Source organism: Podarcis melisellensis (assembly GCF_964234715.1).
Source record: "Podarcis melisellensis genome assembly, chromosome: 3".
NCBI lineage: Eukaryota > Metazoa > Chordata > Lepidosauria > Squamata > Lacertidae > Podarcis > Podarcis melisellensis.
The window spans coordinates 90,348,980-90,364,081 of record NC_138530.1 but is presented as its reverse complement, the minus strand read 5'-3'; the positions used below and the strand labels follow the sequence as shown (position 1 = coordinate 90,364,081).

Here is a 15,102-nt window from a genome sequence, read left to right as displayed (position 1 = left end):
GATTTAGAAGAGGATTAGACACATTCATGGAGGGCACGACCATCAGTGCCTACTAGCCATTAGCTGTGCACTATCTTTAATGCCACTTGCAACTCAGGTCTGGATTTGGGCTTCCCATAGCCATCTGGTTGGCCACTGTACTAGATGCACTTTTGGCTGGATCCAGCAGGGCTCTTTTCATGCTCTTACGTTCAAACGTATAGGGAGTGGGGAGTAAAATTGCAGGTCTAAGCTGCCTAGAGTGGTTGGGGCTCAGTACAAATACAACAACAACAACAACAGCAACAACATACTCTATTCATTAGTCCCAAGTCAGACTAAAGCTGAAGAGCATAAAAATAATTCTGATTTCCGCCCAGTTTTGCACATTCTGACGTTATTTATTTCCTGGCATTCACAAGGGATTAAAGACTGCTGCAAACGTCTCCCCATCCCATCAGGAATGCAAACCCAGAATCTTGAACGCTACTACGAAAAATATTTCCTAAAACATATTATTGGCTTAAAGCTGATTTTTGCTTTTAATCCTTCCTTTTAAGCCTTTTTCCATCTACGCTTTGGGATTACGCTTTCAAGTAGTCCTTGGCTACTTTGAGGAGGAGAAATATTAGACCCAGCTTTTTAAATAGGTTTTACAAATAAATCATAAAGACTCGGGGAGGAACGTATTTCTGAATACAATTTAATTTGTAGTTTTAGAAAAGAAAAAAAGGTGTTGATACCCATGGTTCACTTTGCAATTAAGAAGACTTAAAAATGAAATCTGAATTGGGTATTTTAAGAATATTATGGCATTAGGCATTATTTATATTATTATATTATATCATATCATATCATATCATATCATATCATATCATCATATCATATCATATCATATCATATCATATTATATTATATTATATTATATTATATTATATTATATTATATTATAATGGCATTATGTAGTGTGTTTTCTTGGGGGAGTACCATTTCTCTTGTGGAGAAATGTGCTTTTATTTTCAGAAAAATACTTGGAGAATATTCTTTTTTTCTTTCTTGGCAAACTTATGTAAAATAAGGCAAATTCTAGGGACAGCTGCTGGAGAAATTTACTTCCTCAACCTCTCGTTTGAAATAATAGGAATCATCTCAATGACGTGGGGGGGGGGGATTCCGCTGCTCTGCACAAGTCATCTGCTACCAATGAGAGACTACGGTGACTTGCTCAGGGTTAGTCTGTACTACTGGTATATCCCATGCATATCCAATCTGGACATTTATAAAGGGCTGATTTGAAAAAACAATCCTGATGTGTTGTTTCTCAACACCAGAGCAGCACTGGATTGTGGGTTTGTTTTTTTAGGTAGGTGTGTGCTTGGTCCTCAGTGGCTACAGCATGCTGACGTTTGAAGGTGGGAGGATTGAAAACTGGGGTGAGGGGAGAAGAGACTGGAATGGAGACTGGAATGGCCACACTGCAACATTTTGTTGCAGACTCCACACTGCAATATTTTGTTGCAGACTCTACTTGTCTCTATAAAGCCTATTATTATTATTATTATTATTATTATTATTATTATTATTATTATACAGTGGTACCTCGGGTTAAGAACTTAATTCGTTCTGAAGGTCCACTCTTAACCTGAAACTGTTCTTAACCTGAGGTACCACTTTAGCTAATGGAGCCTCCTGCTGCCGCTGCTGCACGATTTCTGTTCTCATTCTGAAGTAAAGTTCTTAACCTGAGGTACTATTTCTGGGTTAGCGGCGTCTGTAACCTGAAGCGTCTGTAACCCGAGGTACCACTGTACTGCCCTATACCTGCAGATGTCAAGGTATTTGACAACATAAAATTGCAATATAGAAAAAACTCAAAATACGTAATAAAAATACAGTAAGAACAAACCAACATAATGAAGGCGCCAGACAGCTGCGGAGTATATGCCTGCGCTGCCCAGGGTGGGCGTGCTCCCGAGGGGGGCAGGGCGCAGAGGGTGCCCCCCCAGGCGTGGAATAGCCACTCGGGTGCATGTTGCCATGCGCACATCCTGCAGCCGGGGGCGGAGCGAGCCGCCATTGGTGGACATACGGTGTGCTGTCCGCCTGCAACTCCCCAGCCTCCTCCAACTGTCAAAACGAAGGGGGAAGGGGGGGGAATGCAGCCAGCTAAGCAGCGCAGCTTCCTCCGACAGCTCGCCCCCCCCACCTTGCTCCGCCACCGGCGCCAGGTGAACCTCCCTGGGGAGAGCACCCCACAAAATTCTACATAGAATTTGTGAGTTGGAAGAGACCCACCAAAGCCGTCTAGTCCAGCCCCTGGAATACATGAAACATGGCTACAGAATCCCTGACAGACGACCGTCCAACTTCCGTTAAAGAAACCTTCAACCAATGAGAGTCCACCCCGCCCCACGGAAGGAGACCGTTCCATTGTTTAATAATAATACGAATAATTTATTTATTCCCCGCCCATCTGGCTGGGTTTCCCCAGCCACTCTGGGTGCCTTTCAACAGAATATTAAAATACAGTAGTCCATCAAACATCAAAAGCTTCCCCAAACAGGGCTGCCTTCAGATGTCTTCTAAAAGTCTGGTAGTTGTTTTTCTCTTTGACATCTGATGGGAGGGCGTTCCACAGGGCGGGTGCCACTACCGAGAAGGCCCTCTGCCTGGTTCCCTGTAACTTGGCTTCTCGCAGTGAGGGAACCGCCAGAAGGCCCTTAGCACTGGACCTCAGTGAGCACTTGAACAGCTCTCACCGACACAAACTTCTTCCTAATGTTTAGTCAGAATCTCCTTTCTTGAAATTTGAATCCATTGGTTCAGGTGCTACCCTCTGGAGCAGCAGAAAATATGTGTATTCTGCACATGCCTAGGAACATACTCCTCTCCTGTTGATTGGCCTGAAGTTTCGGATGGTGACGGTTCAGAGGTGGCTCTCTGAACCCAACTCCCAGTTTAGGCAAAGCTTAGTTCAGAATGTTGTGTCACTTGGAACCAAGGTGGGACTACGCAGATGGAGTAAGAGAAGATAGACGATAACAATGTTGGTGTTTAATGGCCAGGCGGAATAAAGTAATATTAGGCCTCATTCCAATGGCATCCTATGCAGTGTTAGAAACTGAGGTATGAAGGTTAGGAGACCTTAAACTTAGGTTATGAGTGCCGCAACGGAATCTGTGTTTTTTTATATATAACAAGAATACAAAGCTGAAAATGAATGAACTGCAGCTAAAATCTTATGTTCATTTTTCACATGGCCTAGTCCTCATCTGAAGACTGCAAAAAACAAAGCCATGCTTCCCCTGCCCACCCGTTCCTAATATTCTTATGAGGGCCTCTTCCCCAGCCCTTGGAGAGTGGCTGGAAGTAGGGAGGCAGAAAAAGGTCCCCCTTTCCTTCCAGCAGTGGAAGTTTTAATCTGAAACCTTAGGTACCCAGAGCTCAGACACTGCTCACGTTAATGAAATTCCCCATTGCAAATCACGCCTAGAAGAATGGGGTCAGTTTCGAACGCTGATCCCATGTGAACGGATGTTATTCACTCCTATGGGAGAGAATACTATGCTGAGTTTAGACTCCTCAGTGTTCAAAGTGGCCCTGGAGGTCATTCGATGCAATAATGCAGGATCTCCAATGCAGGGAGCAACTACAGCATCCTTGATGCATCCTCTGCTTAAATACCTCCAGGAGATGTATTAGGACTTGTTCCTGGTGTTGGGTGGCTTGGCTTTCCCTGGGTGGAATCCACTAAACACTCAAGACGTATACGACAACTTCTCAAAGTCGTCGCAATGTACAACTTCTCCTTGCCTGCATACGTACCACCCGTTGCGATAACAGGAAATACCATATTTTTGGCTCTATAAGACTCACTTTTTCCCTCCTAAAAAGTAAGGGGAAATGTGTGTGCGTCTTATAGAGCGAATACCGGCTGCGCGGCTATCCCAGAAGCCAGAAAAGCAAGAGGGTTCGCTGTGCAGCAATCCCTCTTACTGTTCTGGCTTCTGGGATTCAGAATTTTTTGTTTGTTTTCCTCCTCCCAAAACTAGGTGCGTCTTGTGGTCTGGTGCGTCTTATAGAGCGAAAAATACGGTTACTTTTTTTTGCAGATGAAAGAGAATTATTATTATTACTTTTGCACTCTCAATATGCATCAGATGACAGGCGCTTTGAGAGCAAATTGTAATACCTGAATCCCAAACTCCGCAGAAGCCCTGCTCCCGGATCGCTTTGCTGAAGCCGGCGAGCATTCAGACTCAAGTCCTTTGTAATCAGGATGCAGACGGCTTCTATGGGCCATTTCTGTGCAGTGCTGGGAAGCTAGGATGCATGGAGTGAGTTACTTCAATTACATAATGGTTTTGACAATTGTACCTAGAGAACCCATCATTAAGCGAAGCTTGTGTGCTCAACAAAGGGGAGGGGGCAGGAACAGAAATCAATTCAGCATGCGACCGGGAGACTGAAAATTTCCCTTCTGATCCACAAAGAAAACTTGGGTGTGTAAGTAAAAGAAACACGTTCAAAGCTGCAGGTGGCTGTCAGTGAAACAAACTCCCATGTAGATTTGAGGTTGTAGCATCAATGTGATTTTTTTTGTTTTGTTATGGTACCGAGCAAGGCAGAAACCGAGGATAAAGAAGTATGGGAGCCAAATTTGATTACCGCAAGCATTCGGTCTGACTCACGAGCTTGAAAAACCAAGGAACAGGCAAATGTACAGAAGTTAATGAAGCCTTCAGCCTACCCACATCATGTTCCTTCCATTTGTGCAACACAAGACAAAGCCATACAACAGACGGGAGCACCTGTCAAGTCTCACACCACCAATGCCAGATTTTCTGCATGGCTTCAGCAAAACAAAAAAAAGAGGGATGTTTTCAACTAGAGCTGAAAGTTCAAAGATCCAGCAAACAGAAGTTTCTGGACCCAAGCCTCATCCTGAATGGCCAGCTTCTGTTCATTAGGTAGCTATGCCTTTTCTGAGGTATTAAAGCCAGTGTGTGCCCGATAAATCTTCCAGCTGGACTACTGTAAAGCACTACACGAGGGGCTGCCCTTGGAGGCTGTTTGGAACCTGCAACCTGCTCAGCACGCAACAATTTCAGCGTTACATCTAGGGAGCATGTAGAACTTATTTTCCTTGAGTTCCCCTCGTTGCTGATTTGTTTTGGGGCTGAATTCAAGTTGCCTGGATTTTACCATTGAAGCATTGTACTGTCTGGGCCCAGAATACCTAAGGGAGACAATTTGTGATATACTCCTTCCCACACCTAAAATCTGCAACTGAGGATATTCGGGCATCATAGGTGCCAACTGGAAGAAAATATTGCCCCCCTCCCTGCACTTCTGTGGAGTGTACTACCCTCCCCTTCTTGCCCACCCACTAGCCTCTTTCTCCTCGCCCAGATACAAGAAGTTTCGGATTGCTCAGCTACCCCACCCCAAACCCAGCTGCTGGCCTCTCCTACTGGCTGGCTGACCTGCCTCTCCCCAGCTGCCCCAGCTCAGGTGTGTTCAGAAATGGTGCCAAAAGCTGGGAAGCAAGATGGGGAAAGAGGGTGGTTGGGTGGCGGTGGCAGGAGGTGGCTACCCAAGGGAGGAGCCAACTTGCAGAAAATATATAGGTAACGGTAAAGGGACCCCTGACCATTAGGTCCAGTCGTGACCAACTCTGGGGTTGCGGTGCTCATCTCGCTTTATTGGCCAAGAGCCGGCATACAGCTTCCGGGTCATGTGGCCAGCGTGACTAAGCCGCTTCTGGCGAACCAGAGCAGCGCACGGAAACACCGTTTACCATACCGCTGGAGTGGTACCTATTTATCTACTTGCACTGGCGTGCTTTCGAACTGCTAGGTGGGCAGGAGCTGGGACCAAACAACGGGAGCTCACCCCCTTGCGGGGATTCAAACCACCAACCTTCTGATCGGCAAGCCCTAGGCTCTGTGGTTTAACCCACAGCACCACCTGCTATGGGGGATGGCTAAAAATGTCATTGGGGATGCCAAAAGAACCAGGGCCCCATAGAGTTGGCACCTATGTGTGGCATACTTTTTTGTGTGTGCTGCTCCCAACCCCAGCTAGTGAATTCACTTTCCACTACAGGATTTTTTTTTTCTTTTGGTACCGCAGAATTCTGTTAGGGTTGCCACATTTTCAAGAGCAAAAAAGAGGACACGTTGGCCAACTTCTGCTTTTAAATATGGATCGCTATGACGACTCTGCCCATGAAAAAGAGGACATATCCTGGTTACATGGCAACCCTATACAGTGGTACCTCGGGTTACATACGCATCAGGTTACAGACTCAGCTAACCCAGAAATAGTGCTTCAGGTTAAGAACTTTGCTTCAGGATGAGAACAGAAATCGTGCTCTGGCAGCGCGGCAGCAGCGGGAGGCCCCATTAGCTAAAGTGGTGCTTCAGGTTAAGAACAGTTTCAGGTTAAGAACAGACCTCCAGAACGAATTAAGTTCTTAACCCAAGGTACCACTGTATATGGCTAATAAGGAGACGCCTTATTTCAGTGGGGCTTAACTCCCGAATAAGCCTCTGCAGGATTCTAACCTTAGGTGAGTGTTCTCTTTTGAAGCAGTAGTTTCTAATGTCATGTGCTTCCAATTTGCCTCTTCTCTTATCTTGCCATTTGATTTTATTGCACTTTTAACTGTTTGTCTCCGTGTGCAGACGCACGTGCCCTTTTGGCGAATTCCATTCGGAAAGCGGGTTGTAAATAATCTAAATAAATAAACGAAAATTAAACAAACAAAAAAAAAGGAGAACGGGACTTCTTGCTCGCGCAGTGTTTACCTAGCTTGGGTGAGGTCATACATGTAATACGTTTGCCTACGCTCGGATATTGTTCAGAATGCTTGCTTCTCTCTCTGCATCCGCGAGGGGTCGCCTTTTGCAGAGCGAAGCTGCTCTGTCCTGCAACCGTTGTGCAGGATTCATATACAATGTCGGAAGCCAAGGAGGGGGGCGAAAGACGGATGTACACAACTGGAGAGGCTCGGGGAATTTGGGGAGGGGGGTGCATTATTTATTTTACCCTCAGCAGCCCCAGGGCAAACCTCTTCCGCAGGCACTTGTCCGTTTAAAGACGAAGACGTTGCAGCTTCCCTCTTTCCCCCCGTCCTACGCAATCCCAGGTCAACGCATACTTGCAACAAAGCCTGAGACAAAACCCAGACAATTATCGTGTTCCCCCCCACCCCAGCAACCACCTCCCTCTCTCCCTGCTTCCTTCTGCAATATCCCTCGCCTGAACGGAAGCTTTGCAAAATAAAATAAAAATCTTGTGCAAAAAAATTAAAATAAAATACATGGGGGGGGTGGAAGAGGGCAGGATGACACCGGGAAGGAGGCGGTCGCTTGTCACGCACGGCGTTTATCTTCAATGAGGAGCTGCCCCCTGCGAGGTTTGCACCCGAGTAAACTTGCACCTAGATCCACCAGGTCGGTTGGCATTGCCAACTGGTGGTGCGGGGGGGGGGGAGAGAGAGAAAGAGAGACGCCTCCTCTCCTTTGCAAAGTGCGCGACCCACCCACGATCAGGCGGCGGAGCAAAACCCAGCGGGAGTGCGCGTCGGCGGCTTTGCATTTCTTTTGCAAGCGCCTCTCCTGCCGCCGCTTTGCAAAGAGAAGAAAAGAAGAAGCAGAGGGGATTTTGGCGCCAAATGCCTGGCACCTCCCCTGCTTTTATGGAAATCAGGGGGGTGGGGTTAAGGCTGGATCTCTCCCTCTCTCTTCCACTCCCCCCCCCTTTCCCTCCCCGGGTGTGTCAGGATTTTTTTTTTTGGGTAGTTAATAACATACAAGAGCTTCAAAGCCCACTCAGTGACAGTCATCTGTCTGCAAGCAAGGGTGGATGCGGAGGCTTAAGCCCGGCTGGAGGGTGGGGGGGTCGACCGGGCTTGCTGGTGCTCGGGAAAGTGCAAGGACATCCTCGGGCTTAACTCGCGCGCCCCCCACCCCCAGTCCTCTCTCCCTCGCCCCCCACGCACCCACCCATTTTCCGTGCAGCAGCCACCGCCATCCAGCAGGTAAGATGTGCCCGGGTGCGCGCGCGCGCGCGCGCGCGGGTGTGTGCAAAAAGAGCCACTTGGGAGAGGTGGGGGGGAGAAGAGAATAAAATCTGTCTTAACCGATGCAGCCCAGCCTCAATTTGGAGAGGTGGGGTGCCGTTGGGTGTGTTGTGTTGGGTTTTTTTTTTTTTTTTGGAAGGATAGATACCTAGTGTCTCCTGATGGCTGGCGCGTTGTCTATGCGTGTGTTGTTGTTGTTGTTGTTTGTTGTTTCCCTCATTCATCGCAAGCCAACCATGCTGCGGTTTATTTTTATTTATTTCCGCCGCCTCTCCCCCCCCCCGCCCTCCCACCGCGCGCTTAAAACTGTTGATGTGGCTGCGCGAGGAGCTTGCGCGCGTCTGCGCTTTTGTGCCCTTTGCTGCGTTCCGCGCGAGGAAATTTAGCAAGCCTTGGGTGGAGGTGAAATCATAATAATAATAATAAATAGTGGCGATCTCTCGTGTACAATAGTGGGAGCGATCAGGGGGGCGGGGCAGGCGAGAGCAGCAGCTGGGATGGCTTCGTATCCGCGGTGTGGGTTGCTTTGGCGAGCTCCGGTCGGGAAAGCTTTTCCGTTCCGAGCAGTTATTATTGCTATTGATCCCGGGCTTCATTTCAGAAAGGGGGAAAAAAAAGAAAACCTCCCCTGCTTTCCTCTCCTCTCTCCCCTGCTTTCCTTTAATATCTCTGTGCCCGCGACGTCCATGCAGCATGGACGGGGTTTTTTGTTTTGTTTTTGCTTTGGTGGAAACCTATTGCAGACTTTTACATGTCTGGACTGGCGCGATCCTGCTTTTTGCGCGCAGAATGGAGAGGTGCGCTTCGGTGCGTGTGTTGTCCGTTTTAAAATATGCCTGCAAAATCGTGGATGCCTGGGTTGGAACTTGTAGTGTTTTTCTGTTTAATTTTTTTCGCAATTTACAACGCAATATATATATATTTCCCCTCCTTCCTCCCCAACCACCCTGCCTGCCCACAATCAGTGTGGCGCAAAAACTTCCTGTCGCCTATATTGAGAGGCTGTGTTGGTGTGTGTGAATGAATTTCATTCTGTTGCATAATGCTGCTGCTGCTTTGGGAGACTTCCTAGTTCGCCTTCCTACTCCCCTCTCTGCGTGTGGGTTTCTGGAAGCGCTCTTGGGAGTGAACGGAATGGCAATTTGCAAAGTAGCGCCGAGCGCGCCTCTCCCCTCCATTCCCCCCCCCCAACATCCGTCGTCCTCCTTTTCCCTCTCTCTGCTTAGCCTGCAGATGACAAAAGAGGGCAGAAACTTCCTCTTACTTTGCTCGAATATCCAGAGGGTGGGTGGGTTCTCTCCCCCCCCCCACGGTGTCTGCCGCTGGATGAATTTCTCTCTGCATCTGTGAACATTTCCTCCCCTCCCCGGATTGAAGGGGGTGCGCCCCAAGGAGCAGACTTGAGAGACAGCAGCATGCAGGAGTTGAAGACAAGCCCTTGTACATTCATATAGCCCTGCCTGTTCAGATTTTCCTGCTGTTTCCCTACAGAAGGTAGAAGAAACCCGGGAACTGTTGCTGTATGTGGGTGGGGAGCTTTTGTCTCTGTAGGACTGTATCACAGGATAGGTGTGTGTTTCTGATTTTTTAAAAAAAGTCTAATTTGTTTTTGTTTTTTTCCCCTCCCACTTTTCTCCTCCTTAGTTTGTGATCCTGCCTGGAAAGGCGATTGGGGGTGTGCATCTCCTTTCACACCAAGTGGGGAAAAAACAAAACACAAGATTTCTTCTCGGAAGGAAAGTACGCAAAGATGCCAGGGATGGTCAGTAAAAACCCAGATCTTGAATTCGACTCCTTGCAGCCTTGCTTCTACCCGGACGAAGATGATTTTTATTTGTGCGGTCCCGACTCTGCTCCCCCGGGGGAGGACATCTGGAAAAAGTTCGAGCTACTGCCTACACCTCCCTTGTCTCCCAGCCCGGCAGGTCTGCAAGAAAACCCCCCCGGGGGAGCCCCCGTTTCGAGTTGGGGCGGGGCGGGGACTCTAGGGGGGTTCCGAACCGCCGACCCTCTGGACTGGGCTTCGGAATTGCTGCTCTTGCCCCCGGAAGCGGACCTGTGGGGCGGCGGCGATGGAGGGGACTCCTTCGAGACCGGCTTGGGGGAGAACAGCAACCTGAACGCCATCATCATCCAGGACTGCATGTGGAGCGGCTTTTCCGCCAGCGAGAAGCTGGAGAGGGCAGCGGCCAACGAGAAGCCGCAGAGCAAAGGAGGAACAGCTGTCGCGCCGGCCACAGCTGGGTCTACAGCCCTCTCTGCTGCCGCCGCCGCTGCTGCAGCCACCGCCGCCACCGCCAGCAGCTCTGCGAACAATGGCAGCAGCAGCAGCAGCCAGGCGCAGCTGAACAACTCTGTATCGGAGTGCGTGGATCCAGCCGTGGTTTTCCCCTTCCCTATGAACAAGAGGGAGCCGGCTGCTCCTGCTGCAGCGGCTGGGATCCGAGGGAACCTTGGCAGCGGCAGCGAGGCGGTTCCAGGGGTGGCAGCTCCTGCTCAGCACCACCCAAGCGCAGCCAGTGACAGCCGGACCGGCAGCAGCTCTGGCGATGACACGCTCAGCGATTCCGGTAAATAGCCACATGCTTTCCGGCATGCACGCATGGCTCCATTGGGAGGGGGGTGTTTCGGGTTGCAACGCTCTTTCCCTGCCCCTCACAGCAAGCCAGCACAGTAGCACAGCTGCCTTGCTCAGTTGTGCCACCAGCCAGAGTGCAACAGCTATGACTGGATAGCTCAGTGGGTTAGAGCAGGGTGCTGATAACTCCCGGGGTTGCAGGTTTGATCCCCGAATGGGACAGCTGCATTGCAGGGGGTTGGACTTAAAGGTCCTCAGGGTTATGATTCTGTGAATCATAGGAAGCTGGGTGGGTGATCCCCATTGCATGGGTGGCTGATCACCAATGCTGTTGAATGATCGCAGTGTATCTCCATTAGGCTGGTGCATTTGGACAGAGCTGCCTCTTTACCTATGGACCTAGAGAACAAGGAAATGGTCTCTTCTGGTTGTTTTATTTTGTCTCTCAGGCTGTAACCTTTTCCTTCCTGCATCCAAATAATAGCTAAGGGTTACCTTCCCCCCTCCCTTTACACACCAAACCAAAGTATGCAGATCTGTATATTCCTATAGGTCATGTCTCAGTAATAGTAAGGCTGAGTGGAAGTTATTCACAGAATTCTAGAGTTGGGGAGGAACCTTGTGCTTCTTCCCTGCAATGCAGGAATATGCAGCAGGATTGAACCTGCCACCTTGGTGTCATCAGTACAGCACTCTTAACCAACTGAGCTATGCCCAGGGTGGTCTGATCTCCAGGCGAACCTTCTGCTACAAAGCAATAAGGTGGAAAGAGAGATTTAAAGCAGAGGTGGGAGGGGGAAGGAGAAAAGCCATTTGACTCCTGTGGAATTGAGGGAGGGGTAATGAATGCTGCTGATATTTATGCCCAGGAACTCTGCAAAGACAGGATACATAGGGCTAATGCATTTGTTTCACAGGGAGAAAATGCTTGTAGAATGTAGTCTGCTTGCATTGTTTAAAAAATAATAATAAAAAAATTATAATCTAGACGGGTTTTCCAAACTGGTAGGTGAGTTTAATTGCTTCCCTGCTAGAACCATTACAAAGCATGACCAGTAGGTGGCAGGCTACATGCCTCTCTCAGGTCATTATTCTTACCAAAAAAGTTTCCCTTGGGGTCTCTGTTCCAGACAGTTGTTTGGGTTCCTCCCACCTTACACACAAACTTTTACAGCGCTGATCACGGATGGATGAAAGAAATTCATTTTAAAAAAATAAATTTGCAAGCCTACAACACATTTATGCTAAACATCACTGCAGTTCTGCACCTGGTTCCATTTCTGCTGCCATATATACTGTATACAAGTTTTGCATGCAACAGCCTATTGTGAAAACACAAGAGCGATTTGCTCTTTTGTGCTGGGCGTGGATTGTTTATTTTGCACCAGGCATCAAAAATTCACGCTGTCCCTCATCGTCCAGCAATTTAGCAGGGCAGAAATACAATGCCGAGCTGCAAGTTAAGTGAAACGTTTACACTCCTGGTGGGAGAGAGGGATAGTAATAAACACAGCTTCCCATATGTAAATGAGAGTATCCCTATGGTCAGAATCATAAAAGTTGACGAACAGCCTCCTGTTTCAAAACACTCGCTGCTCCCTTCATGTCTGCATCTTGACAGCTTTGAGTGAAGGAGCGTTTCCTCCCAACAGCTGTCTTCCTGGCAGTAAACCAAAACTTTGGCTACCAACTGGAAGAGCTTTACATTCCCTGTTAGAACAAATCCAGCAATTGTTTGGTTTCCCAGTCCCTTTTCAGTCAAGCAAGATGTGTGTGTGTGTGTACATTTAATGTGCATTGTGTGCCTGCTTGTATTGTCCGTGCAATTTAGAGCACAGACTGGTGGCTTAAAATGCAAATTAGGGTATTTCGTTTCCAGATTTATTTCCATCCTATGATTATTTGGGTTGCAAATTTATTTGCTTTCCTGCACAGCTTGAAATCCAGTGCTTTGTGCTATTTCATGTGGATCTAGAGCTACATCTTGGTTACAAGACCTGCAGAACTATATAGAATAGCATGTAGCCTCTAAGGCACATGTATACAAAGTCCTTTCTCTTTTACCTTGAAATGCTGTTTCCCTGCCTCCTTTGCGTTGCTTAAATATTTATACATGGGCATTTGCCCTGGGAATTGCTTTCATTTCGCACACATATATGCTAATTAATGCTAAATGCTTGAGAGCCTTCTGGTGTGCTTTCCTGAGATGGTAACACCTCCCTATTTCTTCTCTCTCTCCCCAATGTCTTAAAAGATGAAGATGACGAAGAGGAGGAGGACGACGAGGAAATCGACGTGGTCACCGTGGAAAAGAGGCGGTCTTCATCCTACAAGGCCGTGACCACCCTCACGGTTGCGACGCGCCCCAGAAGCGCCACCTCTTTTGCCTCCATGAGAACTCAGCCAAATGAAGTCCTCCTCAAGCGCTGTGCCCCTATTCACCAGCAGCATAACTACGCCGCGCCTTCGCCTTACATCGAAAGCGAGGAGGTGCCGCCCCAGAAAAGGCTAAAAACTGAAGCGCCCCGTCCCGTCAAAGCCATGACCCAACCCAAGGCCAAGAGCTCCAGTCCTCGAAGCTCCGATTCGGAAGACAGCGAGCGCCGGCGTAACCACAACATCTTGGAGCGCCAGCGGCGCAACGACCTGAGGTCGAGTTTCCTCATGCTTAGGGACCATGTGCCGGAACTGGTGAAAAACGAGAAGGCGGCAAAAGTCGTCATCTTGAAAAAAGCCACCGAGTACGTTCATTCGCTACACGCCGAGGAGCACAAGCTGTTGCTAGAAAAGGAAAAACTGCAAGTCAGACAACAGCAGCTGATAAAAAAATTGGAGCACATGCAGACTTGCTAAAAACAAAAACAAAAAGAGATATTACAAAAAAATAACAGCGTTGGTTTTTTTGTTTTGTTTTTAAAAATTGTCTGATCTGGACAGCCACTGCCACTTTGCACATTTTTGATTCCTTAAAGAGAGTTATGTTTTTTGACGTTAAGAATGTTGGTTTTACTTTTCAATCCAGTCTCCGAATTGGAAGAGACTGCCAAACCGTGATGGGGGATGCCTTTTGTATTTCCTCCTAGAACTGTATATGTTCTTTATAAATGTTGTGAGCCTTTGGATCTGCTTATGACATCCAGTTGCGTTTGGAAATATTCATTCCTTTTTAAATGGTGCTTATGTTCTACCAGGTGTTATGGGGCAAAACCATTTTGTACCCTGGGGGGGGGGGAGGGCAGGGAGAGAGTGGGGAACAAGCCACACCTCTGTAAATAAAACACACACCCACACTTGCCTTTTGTACATGTCTTGGGTTATGAGAGGTGACTTTTTGCTACCAATATTAGACTGGAAGTTCATACCTAAGTACTGTAATACCTCAATGTTTGAGGAGCATGTTTTTGTATGCAAATATATTGTTAATCTCTGTTATGTACTGTACTAATTCTTACACTGCCTGTATACTTTAGTATGACGCTGATACATAACTAAATTTGATACTTATATTTTCGTATGAAAATGGTTGTGGAAAGTTTTGAGTAGATATTACTTTATCCACTTTTTTGAACTAAGAAAACTTTTGTAAAGAAAATTTACTATATATGCCTTTTTTTCCCTAGCCTGTTTCTTCCAGTTAATGTATTTGTTAATGTTTGTTGCATAGAACTGGGTAATTGCAAAGTTCTGTGTTTAATTTCTTCCAACGATGTACATTTAGTGCTGCATCTTTATAGCACTTTGAAATACCTCATGTTTATGAAAATAAATAGCAGTTAAATGATGTGTTATACTTCCTGCTTATTATAGACATTTCTCTACGTTATTTCCGTCCCTTTCATTGATAGAAAATAATGCCTGCAAAAAAATGTAATACAGCTTAGTATTGCCCTGTAATAAATTGCTTGCTGAGCAAACTTCAGTTAGAATTCAGTGCTTCCCAAACTTGAGTCTCCATCTGTTTTTGGACTAGACTACAATTCCCATCATCCCTGACCTTGTTAGCTAGGGATGATGGGAGCTGTAGTCCAAAAAAAGATGGAGACTCAAGTTTGGGAAACAGAGTTAGATTTTGGACCAGGCCCGGTATATGAGGTTGGATCAGGCATGGGATAATGAGTTCAACGTAGATTTTCATCAGGTGAGAATGTGGTCTTTAGAATTAAAAATCAACAGAAACTGTGTTTATCTGGATCACATTTTGCCTATGACCATTCTCAGATTAGCCAATAGGGATTTTGGACCTTGACCTCCTGCTATTAGGATTGATATTCTGGTCAGCCTGTTGAGTGCCGATTCTGATTCCGAAATTTGCATTGGAATATACCGTAACAAAAGATATTACAATAGCTATCCTGTTGACTTTGGTAGGGATTACTCCTAAGGAAGCCAGCACAGGGTGGCAGTCTGTTTACTTGGGAGCATGGCATGGGCGTAGCCGGGGGGGGCAGCTGCACCC

General features: G+C 47.3%; 1 protein-coding gene and 1 long non-coding RNA gene across 5 annotated transcripts in view; one reads left to right on the top strand and one right to left on the bottom strand.

Annotated features, from left to right (window-relative positions):
• Positions 1–4,050: 4,050 nt before the first annotated feature.
• The window catches only part of LOC309367407, a 368,756-nt gene continuing 357,704 nt past the window's right edge, over positions 4,051–15,102 (bottom strand). The window contains exon 3 of the long non-coding RNA XR_014167142.1: positions 4,051–4,078. This is a non-coding gene — a long non-coding RNA (uncharacterized lncRNA). The remainder of the gene's footprint in view (positions 4,079–15,102) is intronic.
• On the top strand, positions 7,413–14,429 carry MYCN (MYCN proto-oncogene, bHLH transcription factor). 4 transcript variants are annotated; one of them, XM_081904709.1, is made up of 3 exons: positions 7,413–8,026; positions 9,713–10,638; positions 12,901–14,429. In XM_081904709.1, exons 2-3 carry the CDS (start codon positions 9,819–9,821, stop codon positions 13,497–13,499), a joined length of 1,419 nt encoding a protein of 472 aa, XP_081760835.1. In that variant the 5' UTR covers positions 7,413–8,026; positions 9,713–9,818; the 3' UTR covers positions 13,500–14,429. The 4 variants fall into 4 exon arrangements, with proteins under 4 accessions (XP_081760835.1, XP_081760838.1, XP_081760837.1 ...); XM_081904712.1 differs by lacking the exon at positions 7,413–8,026 and adding an exon at positions 8,447–8,470; XM_081904711.1 differs by lacking the exon at positions 7,413–8,026 and adding an exon at positions 8,517–8,875.